General features: G+C 41.6%; 1 protein-coding gene across 2 annotated transcripts in view; it reads right to left on the bottom strand.

The window, feature by feature from the left end:
- SPNS1 (sphingolipid transporter 1 (putative)) overlaps window positions 1-21,270 on the bottom strand; it is a 1,475,635-nt gene that overhangs the window by 1,358,953 nt on the left and 95,412 nt on the right. For both annotated transcript variants that reach the window (XM_044075481.1, XM_044075480.1), the window contains exon 2: window positions 9,950-10,258. In XM_044075481.1, the coding sequence (XP_043931416.1) occupies window positions 9,950-10,208 (259 nt within the window). In that variant the 5' untranslated portion in view covers window positions 10,209-10,258. The remainder of the gene's footprint in view (window positions 1-9,949; window positions 10,259-21,270) is intronic.

Genomic DNA, 21,270 nt, shown 5'->3' with positions numbered 1-21,270 from the left:
TTTTTGATATTCGGGCCGACCGAGGACAGCGGACTACCCAAGTGTAAGGACTGCAGCAATGTGAGATGAAGAACATCCACATTGCAAAGTATGCTTTCCAACTTGTTCTGCTGCATGCAATAATTCCTGCAATTCTTTATTTTCTGCACATTCAGAAATCAACATAATTTTCTCTTTCAGTAATCCCATAACATGTTGTTGATACTGGAGCATATGAAACTGGCAGTTTAAGGCCCTAATTGCCAAGGTTGCAGATGTATAAACCATCTTTCCCCATCTATCCAGTGCCCTGGAATCTCTGTCAGAGGCCTTAACACCTTTTGGACCTTGTGAAATAGTTTCAGGGTCAGCAGCAGGGTTTTTAAATAAAAATTTGTGTGAGTCAGGAACCCTGTAATATCTGTCTGACTTGCTAGGAGCCAGAGGTAAGGAGTCTGGAGTCAAGCTTGACTCCGAAAACACATCATCTACAATGTCTAAAACAGGAGGTATGGCTAAAGGCCTATGCTGAGAGAGAAGAAGAAAATCCCTAAGCCTCTTTTTTGATTCAGAGAAATATTGACTCTCCCAGTGAAAATGCTCCCTCAAAGTATGCAAGGTTTCTCCAAAGGAATAATCTTCAGGAGGAGATGCAGATGGGATAGATTCCTCTGCATCAGAATCCTCACAGGGTGGTATAGAAAATTCCTGATCAGAAGAGGTAGCAGAAGAAATAGAAACCTGATCGGAAGATTCATAATCAGTGTCTTGCCTAGGCCTCTTACCAGGAGGGGGTTGGGAACCCCTGATCAAGGTAATTCGGTCTTCAGCAATTTTGATCATCTGCTTTTTTTTGCATAGAGGCCTGTGCACATGGCTCATGCATCGCTTTTTTAGCTTTAGAAGTTGCTTTTGTCTTTGATTTTGAAGCTGGCATCAGTTTTATATAGAAATGCCGAGGCCTGAAGACACATTCAGAAGCCGGTGCCTGCTCAGCGGCTCCAGACCCATACGAGGGAGAGACATCCGCGGGTACAAAACTTTGAGAATCTCGTGGCATACCGGACTTCACATGGGTCTCGGTAGAGGCCTGTGACTGGAAAGTAGTGGGTATCAGGGGCTGCGAAAGCACCTCACTGACTACTGGCAAACCGGCGATTGGCTTAGGAGAAGCTTCGTCATCGGTTTTGGACCTCGACGGTCTGTCTCTGACCTTTTCTTTGCGTTTTTTGTGAACTCTGGTAGTCGGATTGCTATCCGACGACATTTCAGGATAGTTAAATCTGTTTCCAAAATATTTTGAAGCAAAGATATACCGACGCTTGATAGTACGTTGGTTAAATCTAGCACAAAACCAACAGCTAGGCACGTTATGATCAGGGCCTAGGCAAGGAATACAGTACAAATGGAAATCCTTATGAGGTATTTGCTTCCCACAAGTAATGGAATTATTAACTTTTACTGACATCGGTATGGAGCAAGAAAAAGATTCCCTAACGGGGTACTTAGTTTTAGTGAAGACTTCGGTTCTGAAACTCGAATTCGAAAATTTCAGGAGTTGGCCGACTGGCACTTGCGAACTGCTTCTGTTTCGGGCACCGCGCGGCAAGGAAGACTAAAGAAAATGGCGTCAGTTGCCTGTTTTATACCCCTGACGACCTGACGTCATGGAAGAGGAGACAGCAACCGACGCAGGACCCAAGACTTTGGAATTCAGGCCGACTGAGGGCAACCTGCCAGCAGATTACCCAAATGTAATGACTGCAACAGTGAAACACGAGGAACATAACTTTTACATGAAATTGATTTTATTATTAAAATGTTTGTCAGAAAAGGTTGCATTACATAACTCCTTCAAGTTATTGCCAGCAGTCATAAGTAAGAGAGAGAAAAAATATCAACCAATTTTACATAAAAGGAACAGATTCAATGATTAAAATTATAACAACAAATTTTACTTCTAACACATTTTGTCTTGAAATGACAGTTGACCATACCTACACCAAGAATAGTATTGCTGACAACCGGAAAGCTTAACTTAAAAATATCTAACTAAAAATGCTATTACTAATTAAACTTGTTCAAATGGACAAAAGGTTTGGAACACATAAATACAGTTTATGTGGCACCTGTAATTTTACTTCTGAAGGGTCACTGACAGATAAAGCATTTAGACATGACTTTTTTTCAGTTTCGAATCACAATCTGTTCAATTCTACTGGTGTGGTATATTTATCATCATGTTCATTAGGCACATGTTTTATGTAGGTATGACTACAAGAAACGTCTTTATACAGATTAAAAAAACATTGTTATGCAATTAAATGAAAACACAATAATAAACTTTATAGACACTCAGCATATTGTACTGATTAAAAAATATTTTGCTGCATTAGAACAAGGGAGGTGATTATAAAAATAAATTAAAAGAACATGAAACATATTGGCACTGCACTTGTACTTGCAAGTCAATACATTTCCAAGATTAAATGAAGCAAATAAAATAAAGTGTTTCTTAACTGAAAGATTAGCTAGGAAATAAAATTCTCTTATTTTATAAACGCATGAATTACTAGTGCAGCAAATTTTGAAAATGTTTTTGAATCATTTTATATCATGTGACTTGATCATATGATTGCTGACTGTATATACTGGAGAGCTGGGAATATGTTAATTTATACTGAAGAAGTCTACGTAAAAAAAAACTGTAAGAAAAAAGAAGTTATGTACTCACCATAACGTTCCATCTGAGTAGGTAAACTTAATTTGTCAGCAACCTGTGGTTTTCGGATCAGACACGGATCCGAGCCGGCAGCATACCAAGCAAAAAGATCTGAGCTCCAAGCTCCTCCCCCTTACCCATACTACACTGCAACCTCCTTCCAATCCTCAGATCGCATTTGCCACCTGCACATAATAACAAAACAAAATAACAACCTAAGACACCTGACTCAAGGACAAAGTAAAGCTCATAAGTCCGAACCTCGAGCTCAGCTAAATAACCATCAAGGTCAGGGGGAAGGAGGGAGGGACGGTTGCTGACAAATTAAGTTTACCTACTCAGATGGAACGTTATGGTGAGTACATAACTTCTTTACCTAAAGCAGTTAACTTCATTTGATCAGCAACCTGTGGGACAGAGTCCCCAGCTACCGGAATCTTGGGAGGCCCTTAAGGAAGGATATTCTGGGGCAATGCAGAGCCAAAGGCAGCCCTTCCACAAGACACCAAATCCAGTTTATAATGAGAAATAAAGGTGTGAGAGGACGCTCAGGTAGCCGCTGAACAAATGTCATCCAGGGAAACTCTAGACCAGAATACAGCAGATGTTGCCATAGAATGCGTAGAATGAGCATGAACTCCCATTGGTTCTGGTAAGCCAGACTCTCTGTATGTTTATAGGATACAACTCGAAATCCACCTGGCGAGAGTCACCTTTGAAACTGGTTTCCCTAGAAAAGGCTGAGCAAAGGAGACAAAAAGTTGATCAGATTTAGGAAAGACAGCCGTCCTGTGCAAATAAAAAAGTAACTGTCTATGAACATCCATCAAATGAAGTTTATATTCTCCTTTGTTCTGGAAATTAGGGAAAAAGATGGGCAAATTAATGAACTGATTAATGTTCGTCTCGGAAGCAACTTTAAGGAGAAAAGAGGGATTAGTCCTGCGAGATACACTATCCTTATGAAACACGAGGTATGGAGGTTTGATACAGAGAGCCTGAAGCTCCGACACTCTCCTAGCTGAAGTAATGGCTACCAAAAAAGCCATCTTCCATGACAAGAACTTCAGATCAACGGAAGCTGTGGGTTCGAATGGAGGCACAACTAACGCCTGAAGAACTAAGGTCAGATCCCACGGTGGGGATGAATTTCTAACAGGGGATCTCAAAAGAAAAGTGCCTTTTAGAAAGGTCTTACAAATTCTGGCAGCAGCGAGAGAACCAAAGTTGTCCCCAATATGGAAATGGGCAATTGCAGCCAGCTGAACCTTCACAGTAGATGAGCTGGCCCCTTGCTGAAAAATATGAGACAAGAATTCCACTACCGCTGGAATAGGAGCGGCGAAAGAATCAAAGTTCTTTCATGAAGCCCAAATGGAAAAACGTTTCCATTTGCTACTGTAAATCTTCCTGGTAGAGGGTTTATGTGCCGCCACCAGGATAGATTTGACTTGTGAAGAGATACCGGGACTCCTGGCAACTAGGGGAACTAGGTCAGCCAAGCTAAGAGTTTGAGACAGTCCAGGTTCGGAGGAGCCATTCCCGAGGGATGAGAAATCAGATCCGGAATGGGATCCAAGATCCAGAGTGGAGCTATGAGATGAGACTGCAGGCAGGGGGAACCAGCCTTGATGAGGCCAGAATGGGGCTATGAGGATAATCTTGCTCCCCAACCGACGAGCTTTCTGCAAAAATTTTGTCATAAGTGGAAGTGGAGGATATGCATAAAGAAGACAGGGCAGCCAAGCATGGACTAGAGCATCTCTGGGGGCTTCCCCCAAAGGAGGAATTAGAGCGAAAAACTCACTGCACTTCACGCTGGAAGGCGATGCGAAGAGATCGCAGCAAGGCTGACCTCACTTGTGGAAGATCTGTTCCGCTACACGAGGATTCAGAGACCACTCGTAAGGAGAGAGGATAGTTCTGCTCAATTTGTCTGCCAGTAAGTTGGACCAACCGGGAATATGTGTTGCTAACAGGAAGCGGATGGTGGAGATCACCCACTCCCAAACTCTCATGGCTTCTCGGCAAAGGGGGTAAGACCTGGCTCCCCCCTAATTGTTGATATACCAGACCAATGACATATTGTCCGACTGGATAGCAATAGTCCCCAGAGGAAGAGAGGCATGAAGGGGCCTTCAACGCTAAAAGGACTGCCCTCATCTCCAGGACATTTATATGCAGTACGGTCTCAGTCTGAGTCCACGTGCCTTGGACAGTCCTGCCCGCACAATGCCCCCCCCACCCTAGGAGAGAGGTGTCCGTGGTCACTGTGGCCTGGGGTGGGGACATAACAAAGGGTCGTCCTTCCCGAAGGGCTTGGGATTGAAGCCACCACATGAGGGAGTTCCTGCAAACCCTGCTGAGGGGAATCAGGAAATCTAGAGGGTGGTGTAGAATAGACCACTGGGCTTGCAACATCCACTGTAGAACCCTCATGTGCAGACGAGCGTAAGAATCAGACTGATCACTGCCGCCATGGACCTCAAAGCTCTCATTACTAATTCTGCTGGGGGAGCAGGGGACTGAAAGAGGGCTAGCACATGCAGAGTCATGCTGTGAAGTCTGTCTGACGTTAGGAAGGCCCTGGCCTGGAGGGTATCTATCCTGGCCCCTATGAAGTCCAACACTTGAACAGGCTGGAGGAAAGACTTCTTGACATTTATAGTTATCCCCAACCGGGGTGATATCCGGAGGAAGAAATCCCTGGCTAGAGAAAGTACATGCCTGGTGGGGGTGGTGAGGAGCCAGTCGTCTAGGTACGGGAAGACCTGTATGCCCTGGAGCCTCAGGTAGGCCACTACAACTGCCATGACCTTGGTGAACACCCTGGGGGCTGTGGTGAGACTGAAGGGTAGGACCCTGAACTGGTAATAACTGGCCCCTAGCTGAAAGCGGAGAAACCTCCTGGACCGTCTGTCCATTAGAATATGTTAGTACTCATCCTTGAGGTCTATGGAGCACATCCAGTCCTCCTCCTGCAAGAGTTGCAGGATGGATTGGAGCGTGACCATCCGGAATTTCTACTTGGCAACTAAAAAGGTTCATTGTTGACAGGTCGGGAATCGGCCTTAAGTCCCCCGTCTTTTTTGGCACCAGAAAGAACCTGGAGTAGATGCCTGATCCGGACTGGTCTGGGGGCACATGCTAGATGGCTCTTTTTTCTAACAGCTTTTTTATTTCCAAAGCCACAGCCTCTCTTTGAGTGGGTGGGACATCTGGGAGGCGCCTTGAGTAAGGGGGCTTGTTTATGAAGGGGATTGAATAGCCTCTAGATATTATCTGAAGCACCCAGCGATCTGTCATGATGGACTCCCACTGAGCCAGGTGCCTCAAAAAAACCCCTCAGACTGCCTCCAGAGAAGAGCAGTCGGGCAACCCCTCAGGGCTGCTGCGTGGGTCAGTCGGAAAAGGGTTCCCATGACCCAAAATTCTTCGGTCCCCCTCTGCCTCCAGGCCTGCTGAGATTTCCGGAACCACATTTTCTTCTGCCCTCGCTAGTTTCTGCAGAAGGACCTTTGAGGGGTAGAGAAGCAGATTCCGACGGCTGACAGCATTTTCCCATCTTTCTTGCTCTGGACCAGCATCTCGCGGACGGTCTTCCCGAACAGGGTCGACCCGTCAAAGGGTGCATTCGCGAAGGATGCCTTGAAGGACTCCGAGAAATTGCAAAGTCGAAGCTAGGCATGACGCCTTAAGGCGATACCGGACCCGCTAGCTCTAGCAGCTCCCTCCATGGCCTGGGAAAGTAGCCGCATAGAAGTATTAGACACTGACTTGAGAGTGGCCATACGAGCCGAGAAAGTCTGTTTATCCTCGGCCGACATGGACTCTGGGGGAGACTCAGCATACTCTTTGACCAGGTCCAGCTGCAGTCTGATTACATGGGCCAAGTAAATTCAGCGCCCTTATAGAATAGGTAGCTGAAGCAAAAGCCCGCTTTCCAATACGGTCCATTGCCCGAGACTCCTTGTCAGGGGGATGGACCGAAGAACTTTCCTGGGAGAGTTCCTTTTTGGTGGCCGCCGCCACCACCATGGCATCAACCGGGGAACCCTTGCTCCACGAAGCTCTGTCTGCAGGGGGACTAAGAACCTTATCGGGCCTTCTGGGTATTGGCTGTACAGTGTCCGGCTCCTTCCACTCCCTGTTGGTAATCAGGTCGACCAGGGGGTCGGCTGGGGGGGGCACCCAAGAGGTAGATGGGCCTGTGTCGAACGCCTCCAGGAATATCGACTCATCCGAGGAAGGTTTTTTGGCGGACCACCCCTCCCTTTGGCGGAGTATTTCCATAATGTCTCCAAAGAAGATGTCGTCAGGGGGTGATTTGGGGGAACCTTCCCCTTCCTCCAAATCTGTATCCTCGGTGAGGGACTCAGGGGAGTCCAAGTGCCTCCTTTTGCACAGGCGTTTGTGAGGTACCTCCTCGGTGGGGGGTGTCCGAGGGGGCTCACCAACAGAATCATGTTCCTCCAGGGGAAGTGGCTGGGGCGTCAACGACACAGGCTGCCCCTGGGGGGATGGGATGATGAGGGACAAACTGAGCTGCGGGGGCGGACCCTGAGGAAAGAGTGAGGGGTCTCGATCCTCCAGAGAGAACTCTCTCTACCACATCGAATGCCAAAGGGGAACTGGCCTCTCTAATACAGGTGGCCGGGCCCCTCGGATCCGATGAGGGGATCGGTGCTGGAGCCGGAACGGTCGGACCCGAGAGGACGGTGTGCTCCGACCGCAAAGGAGCCGAAGACACACTCACCCCCACCCGGATCCGATGCCCAACTCGCGGCTCCGAGAGCTTGGATCCGAAAGCGGATCTGATAAGCTCGAGGGCATGGCCAGCGTCAAGGTAGGAATAACCATTGGCGCCGACCCCCTGACTCTGGGGTTCCTCGGATCCGAAGACTCCGAAATCTGGTGGTGGATCGGAGAAGGAGCTATCGGGGCGAACAATGGAGCTGAGCTCCCCCCAGGGGGGGGGGGGCAGCAACACTCCCATCTGCAGCTGAGTTTGCACGAATCGAGGCATCATCCGGTCCATATCTGCCTCTGAGATGCTGTGGGTAGACCTGGAGGAAGGTGCTGAAGCTGGCCGGGAGGGCCAATGGGACGACGACCTCGAGGCTGGTCGGGTTTCCTCCTCCAGCTCTGAAGAGAAATGTGGCGAACGGAGCCGTGGGGAGGAAGACTTGGAAACTCTCAAGGGAGAAGAGACAACTTTAGCGAGAGGGGCCGAGGGGTCCAGTTCGGCCTGCCACTTGTGGCTTCTTTCTCTCTCTCTCTCTCTCTATTTTTCTCTCTCTCTCTCTCCCTTCTCTCTTTTTTGTCCTTCTTGGCCTCTTCGTTCTCCCTGAGACAAGGTGGGAGGGTGAGTCCCAGACAGGGGAAGGGGCCGGCTGTCTGGGCAGCCGCGGCTGTCGCTACAGAGAGTGAAGGAGAAGTAGCTGATTCTGCGGGTAGAAGACTCGCCAGAATCAGCTTGTTCCTCCTATCCCATGAGGCCCCGGGGTTGAAGGCCGCACAGATCTGGCAGCCCGAAGAAAAGTGCGGAACCCCCAAGCAGGTCACGCACTGAGTGTGACCATCCGCTGGCGACAGCTTATGGCCACACTCAGAGCACTTGGAAAAAGTCACTTTATGACTTTCGGCCATACTCTAGACACACATGCACACCTGAAGGAGGGAAAAGAGGCCTACTAAGGGATGGACAACTACCAAAGGTGAAGGGGGAGATAAAAGCTAGGGAGAATGATACACAAAGAAAAGAACTAATATACACAGCCACAGAAAAAACTAGACTAAAAAAGAAAGTTGAAACAACGGTCATAGTAAAAGACTGCTACACTTGCCTGGAGCTCGACGAATCCCGTGCTTGGCAAAGCCGCGGCAAACGAGATCTGAGGATTGGAAGGAGGTTGCAGTGTAGTTTGGGTAAGGGGGAGGAGCTTGTAACTCGGATCTTTTTGCTTGGTATGCTGTCGGCTCGGATCCATGTCGGATCTGAAACCCACAGGTTGCTGATCAAATGAAGTTAACTACTTCAGATGCAATAAATAAAACTGGATTTTTTTATTTATTTGCCCCATGTCTACTTTTTTACTTTTTTCACATTGTTTGTTTTTGCTTTTTGATTTTTTTTAATACACATGACTAGATTTTTTTTGGTTCACTTCCTCGAACAGCTTCCTGACCTACAAGGTGCAACAGATAAATATCACCATTAGAAGACATCACTCCATGATAAATATTGCAAGTTACTGTTTAGAACTGCAATCACTAACCCACTTGATTACTAAAGTGAGGGAAACAAATCACATCTTAGCAAGTTAGTAAAAGCATGTAAATGCTACATTAAAGTGGAGAGAGTATAAAACAGAACTTTTCAAGAGATGACCAGTCTTAAAGGGATGTTCTCTCAATTGCCTTAAGTAGTGTTTTTCTAGCTGTGATGAGATCAAAGCAAGTATGTTTAGCTCTGAATTTTCCTTGTTTGTTTTGTAGAGCAGAATGTTCACAATGCAGGTGATGTAAACATATGGTACTCTACACATCAGATATGGTAAAAGTCAAAGCTGATCGAGGCATTTTCCATTGCCTGTATGTATGTATTTTGCTGGCACTTAAGCACTGCCCCCAGTTAAGCTTAACTACTACCCATGAAGCTCCTGTGCTGATTGAAGTGCTGGATTATAATGACCTCTTAGGAAAAATGCCCTTCCAAACACACATAACTGACTACTAGTTCACTCTACATCACACAGACATGCTGAGTAATGCACTATAAATGGTACTGGACAGATGCAGTTTCTGAGCAGGGCACTGGTAAACCCTACTCCAGGCACCTTGGCAAATCAATCTACTGGCATGTGAATCCACAGCAAGCCAACCCAACAGGATAACAAATATGAATAACTATGATTACTGACTAGGGAAGACACAATTCTAGACATGTTAAAATGTAAAGGGACACCAAAAGACTTAAAAATAAACTTTTTAAAATGTACTTCATCACACTTTTACACTGAAAATGATTTTACCATTATGTTCCAAAAAAAACTTTTTTTACTACAATAAATGCATTTTTGAAAATAAATATCAGACGACAAGCAGCAAAACACATACTGATCACACAGTGAAGGGATACAAAAGTAAACAAATGTCTCCTCTAGTCAAAAATCAATGTCATTCTTTAAACCTACCCACAATTCAACTATAGAGGATTTCCTTTGTAGCTGTTCCTGCTTATCTTACCTGCTACAGTGAATCTGTCCATATAGTTAATTAAGTTAACATAACACAGTACAAACACTATGATAAGGGATCGGCAGAAAGACAAGCCTGAGATGAGTTCGGGTTCATCAGGTCCTACTTCCTCCACCGGGCTAGGTTCCGCATGTTTGACTTCTCCTGAGTACTGAGATCTCTCAGAGTTTTTCTCCTTAGTGCTGTCAGGCTGGGCAAGGAAGGGGGCTGTATCCGAATAACTAGCCTGCCCACGTTTGGATGCCATGATCTTCTCCCACCCCAGTTATTCAAGAACTTGTTGAGTTGTCCTTAAAGCTGTTAAAAGAAAAAAATGCACAGTAAGTACCAAGCATCAAATTCCAAATACATTTCAAAGGACTATTAACGGAAAGCACAACACTTTGAAGTTCTACCCTGAAGAAAATTGCTTTAGGAAAGGAAATGGTATATAAATACAAAACAAAAGAGCAATTTCCTTAAATTTTAAGAAGAGAAAGTAAAGGAAAATACTTCTACATGTTGAAAATATCCATTTTTCCCCTAACACCTTTACTGAATTATCACTTGTGACATAGGCAATTTTACATTGATATAAAAGTAATCAAATTACATCAATGTAACAAACATTATACTTCATATATTGCTATACATCATATAAACTAAGCAATATTACATAAAATATTCAATTCCTGCCTTTATTTTAAGTAAGAAACATCTTTATTAAACCATCACTTACTACATAGCCAATGATACATTTATATTAATGAAAACAAACCACACCGACAGAATCCTAGTTGCAAGCATTTTACATCACAAACTATTCTGACACACTCCTAGTTGCAAACATTATACATCACTTATAATCTACCTAATCTTTCTCACTCAAACATTACATAGCTCATTTAAGTCCTGCCACCTTTTAGAGTTCATTCTTACCTTGTAGACATTATTCCCACAATTCCCATTTTTTCCTACATAGTTTACTCCTACTCTTTTCTAAAGATCTCAATTCCAGTTGTTTTACCTCTGTTACTATATTCACTACTTCCAGTATAGTCGGTTTGGATTTCAGTTTTCTAATAACTGCTTTTTTGGCAACCACCATTATTAGACACAGCAAGGCCTTACCATCTCTAGGCAATTCCAATTCTGATCTCAGCTCCGAAAAATCATCTCCCTAGTCAGATCAATCTGCCCACCCAGCATCACCAGTGCATCCCGCAGCCCACCCAGCATCACCAGTGCATCCCGCAGGGAATCCTTAAAGTCCACCAACTCACTGCACTCACAGAAAATATGTTCCCAATTACCTCTTTCTTCCCCTTCACACCTCCAACACTTATTGTCTGCCTGTAGAAAAATTCTCTGGAGTCCGCTTGTGGTATAAAAATATCTATGTAAACATTTTCAGGCAAAAATCCTAAATCTTCTAAAATCTGTTGCATAACTTGGGGGACATACATATATCCTCCCATTGTTTCTTTGTGAACTGCTTATCCAATCTCTCTTCCCAATCTTTTCTAACCTCCTCTGATTGATTCTTATAGTTATTACACAATATGTTATATGCTCTTCTAATTATTCCTTTTTTAACAACAGCTTCTGTTCTAGATTCTATTAAAAAAAATCTACCAGTGCTGGTCTTTAATTTAGGACCCCCTCCCCCATTTCTTTCTCTTGGCCTATACTCGAATATCAATCCCTGATCGGGAAGGCAATCTCTAACCTGCAATCCAAATAAATTCTTGGCTTCTTCCCATTCTATTATCTTTCCCTCTCTAGTTATTTGCTCCCAATACCTTGGTTCTTTTGCCAGTTTTCTCCAATAAATTCCGTCCCCCTCTTGCCCATTGTATATAACCTATTTGCAGTCATCCCTATCGGCAGAATCTCCTTTCTCCATTCCTGTATTGGCTTAGTTCTTAGAATATTTTCTACTACTTTAAAGATATAATACTCTGCATGATTATTGTTATTCTCTTTAAAGGCCTGCATCCAAAATCCAAGTCTCTCCTTGTTATTTGAGCTTCCTCCATGTTTCATCATCATGCCTTCCCACTTTGAATTATAGTTTTCTGCTTGTGTTATGTATAGGACTCTTAACTGTGTAGCTCTGAAATACCCCTTCATATTGGATAATCTCAATCACCCTTTTCTACCTGGAAGAATCAGTTTTTCCCACTTGACTCTTGCCATCTTTCCCTCTCAGATAATCTCCTTCAGCTCTTTATTAATTGCTACCCACAACTTATCCTCTGGTTGTTAAAAATATGCCTGACCTGTGTATAAGACTAAAGGGACAAAAAACATTTTAACTGCTTGTATCTTACTATCCATATCCATATAACAAAGCTCCCATTTTCTCAAATTTTGTATTATCTTTTTAGTCTATTCCCACATATCCTTCCCTGCCACATTAGAATAATTTTTAATCCATACTCCTAAATATCTCATTTTATCATGTCTCCATAAATATGGGTATTCCTGAACCAGTTCATGTGTGGGTACATAAATTTACCACTATTGCCTAAAAGATAGGAGACTGTCCCAAAATGCTCCAAAACATTGTATTGTCTTTTTTCTGGTTCTGTCAGGTACAAAATAATATCTGCAAATAAAGCCAGCTTTTCTTGACTACCATACCAATTATATCCTTGAATTTCTGAGTCTCTTATTTTCTTTGCCAATGGTTCTAAATTTAAGGCAAATAAAGGGAAAGAGGACACCCCTGCCTGGTTCCTCTGCTCAAGCAGAAATTATCAGAGAGGATCTCACACACTTTAATTTTCACCTCCGATCCCTCATATATTCTCTTAATCAGCCTTATATTTTTTTCAGGAAATGCAAATGCTTCCATTGTCCAGCTCATAAAGTCCCAGCTTTTTCTGCATCAAGTCCCACTAACAATAATGGTGCTTTCTTACATTCTGCTTCCTTCTGGATCATCAATGTTCTGTTAATGTTGTCAAATGTTTGCCTCCCCTCCACAAAACCACACTGATTCATATCTATTACTTTTGATATTACTTTTGCCATTCTTTTAGCCATTATAGACATGGACACTTTATAATCATGGTTTAGTTTTGAAATGGGCCTGTATGGAGCTGGGCCTGTATGGAGCTGAATCTGATGGACTTTACCCTCTTTAGGTATTACAGCTACCACTGATTCTCCCAGGATGGTGTTACTTCTTTCTCTTCCTCTTAAGATACTGTTAAACAAAACCTTACAGATCTTTATCAGTTTTTTTTCCTCCTAGCTTCCAAACGTCCACAAAAATACCATCTATTCCTGGGGACTTTCCTGTACACTGGTTATACATCACAATTTTTACTTAATCTCCTCCTATCCTAACTGTTAGTAAGCTAGCCTCATCAACCTCTAACCTTGGCATATTTAATTTTTCCATAAACACTTACATTTGTATCTTTTCTTGATTTTCAAATTTCTCTGCTTTATACAGACTCTCATAGAATTTCTGAAATATCTTCTAATACCTCTACAGGATCTCGCAACCTGTTTTGTTATAGGCTTCCTAAGTTTAGTGACAGCCCTTTCTACTCTGTTGCCTGAGTCGCTGTGCTAAAAGTTTCAAAAAAACAGTTGCTTAACAGCAATCTTTGTAAGCTTGTGCTTACTATTGAGGTAATCCCTTATTTTTCTGCTTGACATTCTGCAGTTGATTTTCTTCTTGTTCTGTGAGATTCACCTTTCTCTGCAATACTTTAACATTTGTCAATCCCTCTAAATAATTCTTGTTACTTATTAACCACAACTCCCTTTCTTTTTTTTCCACGCTATATTTAAACTCCACCTTAATTTTATCCCGCTACCTAGCTATATTTTCAGAAGAAAGTGTGATCCTCTAACAGCTCCTGAATAATCTTCACTACCCATTCCTTAAATTCCTGCCTCTTTTTTAACAGATAGGTGGGAAAGCACCAGTGTCTCATTTTTATTTAATTACCCTGTGTTTTTATTTTAGCTATTATTGGCGCATGAGCTGAAATAGTTACTGAGTGGGTATCAAGACCTTTAATTAAATGCACATGTTCCTGTGAAATGTAAATTCTGTCTAGCCTAGTCCAGTTTTTATATCTTAGGGAATAATATGTAAATTTACTCCGAACTCCAATTACTGAATTCACATCTTTCATGCCAAATATTTTCAAAAATTTCTTCAAAAAAATCTACTCCCCTTTTGTTATATTTTCTCTTCTTGGCCCCCCAGACACATCTTCATTGCTGCAAATCAAATTTCAGTCCCCACCTATAAGTAATCTGCATGGGTGTCATGAAGTTCACCACTTCTGTCTTAAGAAGCATGAAGTTGGCTTTGGAGAAATTTTTTACCGTGGTTTCCTTAATGGGGGCGGGACGTGGATATCAAGGGTGATTAGCTTATGGTCGGATTGGATCAACAAGGACTTGACTTCAGGTGTGGTACACCGGTCACTCATGTTAGTAATGACTAGGTCTAGGATACTGTTAACCCTGGTGGGGGTGTGGATAAGTTTATCCAGGGCATTGGAGTTTATGAATTCCAGAAAGCGTTGTGTGAAGGAGTTGGTACACGACTAGTTTTCACAGTTAATGGTGGAGTAGTTGAAATTGCCCCTTATTAGGGTGTTTGGTTGAACCCTAATATTTTCCAGTACATCAAGAAAAGAGGAGTGGAAATCTTGGGGCATGGTGGGGGATCTGTAGCAAGCTACAATTTGGATTGCAGTTTTGCCCAGAGTTAGTTGTACTTGGATAACCTCGGATGCAATATACTGAGCAACTAGCCTGGAGGTGAGGATATCCTTACTGAATATTGTTGATTTGATTATAGCAGTTTTAGGTGGAATGTAAATACATGCCAGTGCAATCCTCCACCCCTGCCAGTAACCCGGTAGCACTACAAATCTGCCATTATCTTTTTTTATCTTTTCTATCACTATTGGAGCTACTTTTGCAATTAATACAAGTACTCCTCTTTCCCTTGTTTCAGGTATTCCTCTGAACAACTATCCTGAGAACCTTTCTTTATCAAACTGACATGTTCAGTCCTTTCTAAGTAGGTCTCCTGTAACACAGCAATTTGCACTCTACATTTTTAATATAGTTCATTACTCTTTCCTGTTGGTATTTATCTGTTAGGTAATTTACATTTAAAGACATTAAAGGAAAGCATCATTGTATTAAAAAGTTATTAATCCAACCTTTTATGTATAACACTTTTTAAATGTCTAGTTCCAGCTTTTGTGTTACATGCATAGACTGTTTGGCAGGTTGAACTTTTATACAGTTGTTTCTTGTCATATGCATTTGAGCCTATGTCACATCTTATAAAACGTTTTGTTCTACTGAAAGCCCTCAAACAAAAAAAAAAAAAAAACAAACAAAACAAAAAATAAATAAATACACCCCAACCCCCCTAAAACCTATTAACTTAATACTAACACACAAAACTATGTACACCTACAAATATTGAATTTTTACCCTCCTAATAGGAACAAAAGTCCCAAACTGACAGACACTAGTTAATCTAAAAGAAAGGTCATCCATGCTAAGAGGTATGGTGCAGCTTGTGCTTCTACTAAGTGCTGATTGGTTCTGTCTTATCTTTACAGTTCTTCCGGCTGGGAAAAACCCCTGAATGTTTTAGAGAACTTATCTACTTTGGGAAAACCCATGAATGCTTTCAGAGAACACCATCTCCAATTTCTCTTTTCTTTTTTTTTTTCCTCAGCCAGTCACTCACTACTAGACTGTCGCCAATTTCTCTATCAGATTACTATCTTCATGGACACATGGGAATCAGGCAGCCCATTTCTCTTTATCAGACTGTTTCCATGGAAACGAAGACCAGCTGCAGAATTGTTACTCAGCATACATGTATTTGCTAGGAAAAAAGCCTCATAATAATCAATATTCTTTTTCATTTACATGCTCTCTCTTAAAACTTGTTACTACCTCAAAGGTCTTTAATCCAGTCATTTCTCGATGCAAGAATGAGAAAAGGCACACTTATTTTTCTTTTATCATGCTTTTCTATACACTGCAGTGCCTACATTTCTTAAACAAGGAGAGAAAGAGAAGGAAAAAGAAAAAAAGAACAGCGGCATCTGTTTACAATCCCCATTACACTTAAAAGTAACTGAAAAACTTTACTTTATAGCATGTAAAGAAAGTCACATGCCACAAAATTGGTACTATTTAAGAAAAAAAATATTTACTTACACTTAACTTTCTCCCTCCTCTTCCCCTCCCCAAAGCACTTTTCCGAACATTAATGGCACAAAGTAGGGCATATGCTTTACAACCCACCAAAAGTCCACCAAATTTTGAAGAAGCCCAATATTTTCTTGTTCTGTCATATTTAACAAATATAATTATTGCATTATAATCCCACATTAAGTTACTGGTTTGATTACTGTTCATCTCCGAAATCCTAGCTCTGCTTCATTTCCAACATACTCTCGATTCTTCTAATTAACTCTCGTGGTCCCTTCCTTCTCTCCAACATTTTCCATTGAAAATTCTGAAAAGGTTTCACAGGTACAGTCTCTCTGTAGTCGTTATTACCAGAAGAACAAGAAGCAGAATCTCCTTCTGCTTCACAGCTTACTTTTTGTTGGACAAACTTTTGTATTTCCTCCTTAGCATGAACTTCACCAAAAAATAATTCTGTCCCTCCAGGGAAGAATATTTTAAAGACAGCTGAGTACAGCTGTATGAATCTCACACCTGCATCTTGACATTCCCTGAATAGTGGAATAAATTTCCTCCTCTTCTGTCTTGTGTACAATGAATAATCATTCTCCACAAACACACTGCTGTCTCCCACTTTTAGTACTTTGTCCTTCTGCCACAATTTTGTCAGAATCAACTTTTTCTGCTGGTAGATTTGCATCTTTACTACTAAAGGTCTAGGTTGCTTTCTTATAGCCAGGCTTAATTCTCTACTCCATAGAGAAGATATACAAAATCTAATTCCATATAAACACTGCCATTACCTACTGCTCATTTTATCAAGTTTAGAATGCCAAGATAAACCTGAAAAAAAAACTGAAAATAATAAAACAAAGTTCTAGAACAAATGTTAAATACAGATCAATAATGCCAAGTTGTCATCAAATTCATCCCTTAAGTTTTTCATATTCCAAACTGAACACCTCTTATTACAGCATCTAAAACCATGGCTGTCAGGAATAAAAATGGCAGCAGGAAGTAGAGTTATCAGTCAATCTACCATAACCAAAAATATTCCACAACATATACACATACATTCACAATCAATTTGCGCGGCATTCCTGCAGCACTGATCATCAGGCATAACATTAGGTATGTGGTCCACCCCTTCAGTGAAACACCACTGCTGCTCCTCAAAACTGTCATAAAAATGTCAGCCACAGTCTTTTGTCTCTAATCACTTAAATGCTTCAAAAAGTACTACATAATGAATAAAGGTACAAGATACCTGGTTACATTATTGCACCCAAACATATGCAAATCTAAAATAACCTCTGATCGGTATAAAAATCAGTCCTTTCCCCAAAACTCATAACTGTTCTGGGGTTAATACCACATTAGATAAATTAAATACTTCATAATAACTGCTCAACAGGAGAGAAATATTCCATCAAATGCTGCATATAGCGATAGCTAGTCTCTACATTAATCTGTTGCCAGCGTGCAAGTAAAATCAGGAAAAAATCTCTCTTTGTGCTGGCATACATAGTACCCTCATGCCTTTTGGTACTATTTTAAACTGCAAGCAAGCCTCCATATGAAACCTCTGCCATTGTAGCCGTTTCAGTTTCCTTGCCAAGCTATCAAAAGAGCTTAACAAATTGTTAAAGGTTTCATAGTCATTTCTCTCACTCACAGAGCATGAATTAATGGAGGTTCCTTCACTGTTTAAATCAATATTAAGTAAGGGATTCTGACCTGACGCCATATCAAACTTAAACACATCTTTACTTGTGTTCTGTTGCAGTTTGTGAGGATGGTAACCAAGTTCAATATCTTCTGTTCTTTGCTCAGCCATGTGGAAAGAAGAGAGCCCAGTGATATAGAGAAAACACAAAAGCAACTGGAACAGTATACCACTGGGTTCCATTTGAATAGATATGCAGAAGTTGTTGACAGCATCAAACTGTTTGAAAATAAGTTGGAGGCAACTAAAATTAAGAAAATCCACAGGGACTATCAGGATTTTCTTAAAGGACAAATTTTTACCTGGCCGAGGGAAACACAGGAAAGAACTGGTAACCTTCAGTGCCCCCGGATGATGGAAGGGAGAAGTTCAACGTCTATTCCAGGTCATGAACAATGAAGTGAGGTGAATAATTCGGATGGGACGCCTACAGAGGTTTTGTCCTCTGTAGAAGCAACAACAAGCATGGTGAATCAGTTGCAGGATGTGGAGCCAGTAAGCTCAACACAATCAGACAATTTACAGCTAGGAGCTAGGCCTAAAACTTTTAACTTGACAGAAATGGGAAAGAGGTTGAATTTTCCCAGTTTCCCAGTACCAGTGCGCAAGAAGAACAAACACCAGAGAGGCAGCTCCCAAGAGAGGGAAGTGAAGAGACTGAAAATAGTGGATTGACTGTTATGGGTGACTATAATGTATTTAATTTATCTAATGTGGTTTTAACCCCAGAACAGTTACGAGTTTTTGGGGGATAGGACTGACTTTTATACCGAGCAGAGGCTCAAAAGTAAGTGATGTTATTTTAGATTTGCATATACTTTTTTCCCAGAGCAGTAGCAATTAGATCAGCTAAATTATTTGAGGCTCTAAATGAGTCCCCTTAATTACATGGGTTATCTTGTGATCTAACTCATTAATGAAGCATTGCTTTCCCTCCTCCATGCTGCTTACCCCTTCACGTAAATGGTAATTTGGGAATTTTTTTGTAAGCATTCTGAAGAAATACACTTATCTTTTTGATTAGCAGAATATAATGGTTATCTAACCATTATATTTGGCTTATACTCACTAATGTCAGACATCATACAATCTTTTGCTTTTTGGTGTACTAAAAATGCAAGTTTCCACTAAGTTATGCACAAATGTTGCGTGAGATATGCTGGTACCATGTCCCACAAGTAAAATAACAAATAGAATAAAATCATTTCAGTAAAAAAAAAAAAAAATATGGAGCCCTAACAGAAAGCCCAAAGTAGCACAGCAGATAAACTCACATTTCCATGTGTGGAGGACTTGAGAGTCTGTGCAGTTACACATATGAAATGCTGGAGATACCACAAAGAAAAAGTTTAAGTAAAACCAAATAGTACTATCACTCAGAAGAACTTAGTTACACAGTATCCTTGCTATCTGCTAGCTTCAAAGGTAGTTGTACTGCCACACTGTTGACCACCAAGTAATATGTGACAAAGAGGCAACACTCTGGAACTGTCTGATAACAGAAGGCAACTTTCACTGAGATCATCTGAAGTCTGACCTTCCCCATCACTTTTGACGTGTAACACTGACAAAATTGTCCTTGGGTAGGTACAAAATTAAAAAACTGAAGTAGTTGAGTAGCAGTAGTAGTAGCTAGCACTAGTAGCTTAGTGATGTGAGTACCATGGACACTACAGTTAGTAGCAAATAGAGCATCACTGAGCAGCTGATGGTCAGCTGAAAAAATACAGTAAGCACTATTAAAAAAAAATGTATACAGTTTTTATACAATACAGACTAAAGCTCATCCTTTCCCCTGCCTCAGCCCATCACCTTCTCAATCCATGTCTCCTCCTGTGAGGGCATAACTATAGAAAATAAAGCCTTTGACTTGTATGCATTTATACATATATATATATACACACACACAGTCATGATTATTAGCATTACTTTTACTGCTAATGCCACTGTGTACACCAGTGCCATAGTTACTATGTATTAATTGCACTTATTAGTTCTTCCTTCATGTATTGCTGTGTATTAACCTTAATATTCTCCTGATAAACATGATATATCAGCATGTAACAAAGACAATGAAAAACTGTGCATGAAGCTATGCAATTTAAAAGAACTGTTTTCCTAGCAGAGAACAGGGACCCTTTTGGCCATCTGTACTAGTACATGTTTTCATCAAAAAAGGAATACAGAAAAATGGTGCCATCACAGGGAATGGATTACAACACTACCCATACAAAGTGGATACTATTCCTGCTCTGGAAATCAACTGTCAAAAGATCTAAAATGGTACTAAAAATCCACAGAATGTGGATTTAGGGAGGTCATTAACCCCTGTACTCAACCCTCATTACACCAATCATGGAGTGTAATGTCCCCTTTGGTATGTATCTGTCCAGATGCATGCAACAATTGGAACAACCACAGAGATACCTTACTAAAAAGATACAAGGCCTAAACAACATGCCCTACATGGACTGACTCAAAGCCCTATCACTATACACAGTATGCTACAGACTGCTAAGGATTGGCATGTGTCTGACATGCAAGGCATCCTCCAACCCATTACTGATGGGTGTACTGTGCCTCAGCAAGTCAAGTGGCATCAGAAATACTCAGTTTAGGGATCTAAACCTCTTTTGCAATAACAGAATGCTTTGGATGAAGAGGTACATCTCACAGAAGATACCACTGCTATGGAACAGACTACCCATTCACATAAAGCAAAAGTCCATCCCTGTCCATATTCAAGTGCAACTTGGATCTAAGGAAGGAAAATAGCAAATTTAGCCCAGGACTGCCCCTTGTACTCCTAATGGACAGAGTCAGCCCCTAAATGTTATATCCCATGTATGGGTCCCCTCAAATTATCTATGGTATGATCCCAGTTATTTTCATTATGGGTAATATATAATTGGCCATGGAATGGGTAAGGCCAATCTATAACCAAATGACATAGGTTAAATCTGAGTACAATAAGGGAAACTGGCTCGGCTTAAAATGGTTCTCAAGGGCAGCTAGCTTAGTACTTGCCTATGAACTATGCTGAGGGTCTCACCTCAACAACCTTTCATTCAATCTGAATGAAATTATAGCAGCATGCAAGGTAGTCAGTTTTTTTCAGAAGAACTTAAATCTTGCTGCTCTTAAATCAACACACGCAGTGTTACAGCACTATGGTATATCAACAAACAAAGGGGCACCAAGTCTTTTCCTCTCTGAGGAGAGGGTCCTCACACCTAGAAATGGGCTATTCAACACACTCTGCAACTCTCTGCAGCACATCTCCCAGTTTCCAGAACCAGTTGGAAGACCATTTCAGCAGAGCAATAAGTATGGCTCAAGGATGGAAAACAGATTTTCATATATACTAGGCAATGGTGCAGAAATACAGTATGGTCAGAGGTGG

This window comes from Protopterus annectens, chromosome 6.part1, assembly GCF_019279795.1.
Source record: "Protopterus annectens isolate FY-2018-M chromosome 6.part1, PAN1.0, whole genome shotgun sequence".
Lineage (NCBI taxonomy): Eukaryota > Metazoa > Chordata > Ceratodontiformes > Protopteridae > Protopterus > Protopterus annectens.
Note: the sequence above shows the minus strand (reverse complement) of the source record. Positions and strands in the feature narration are given on the sequence as shown.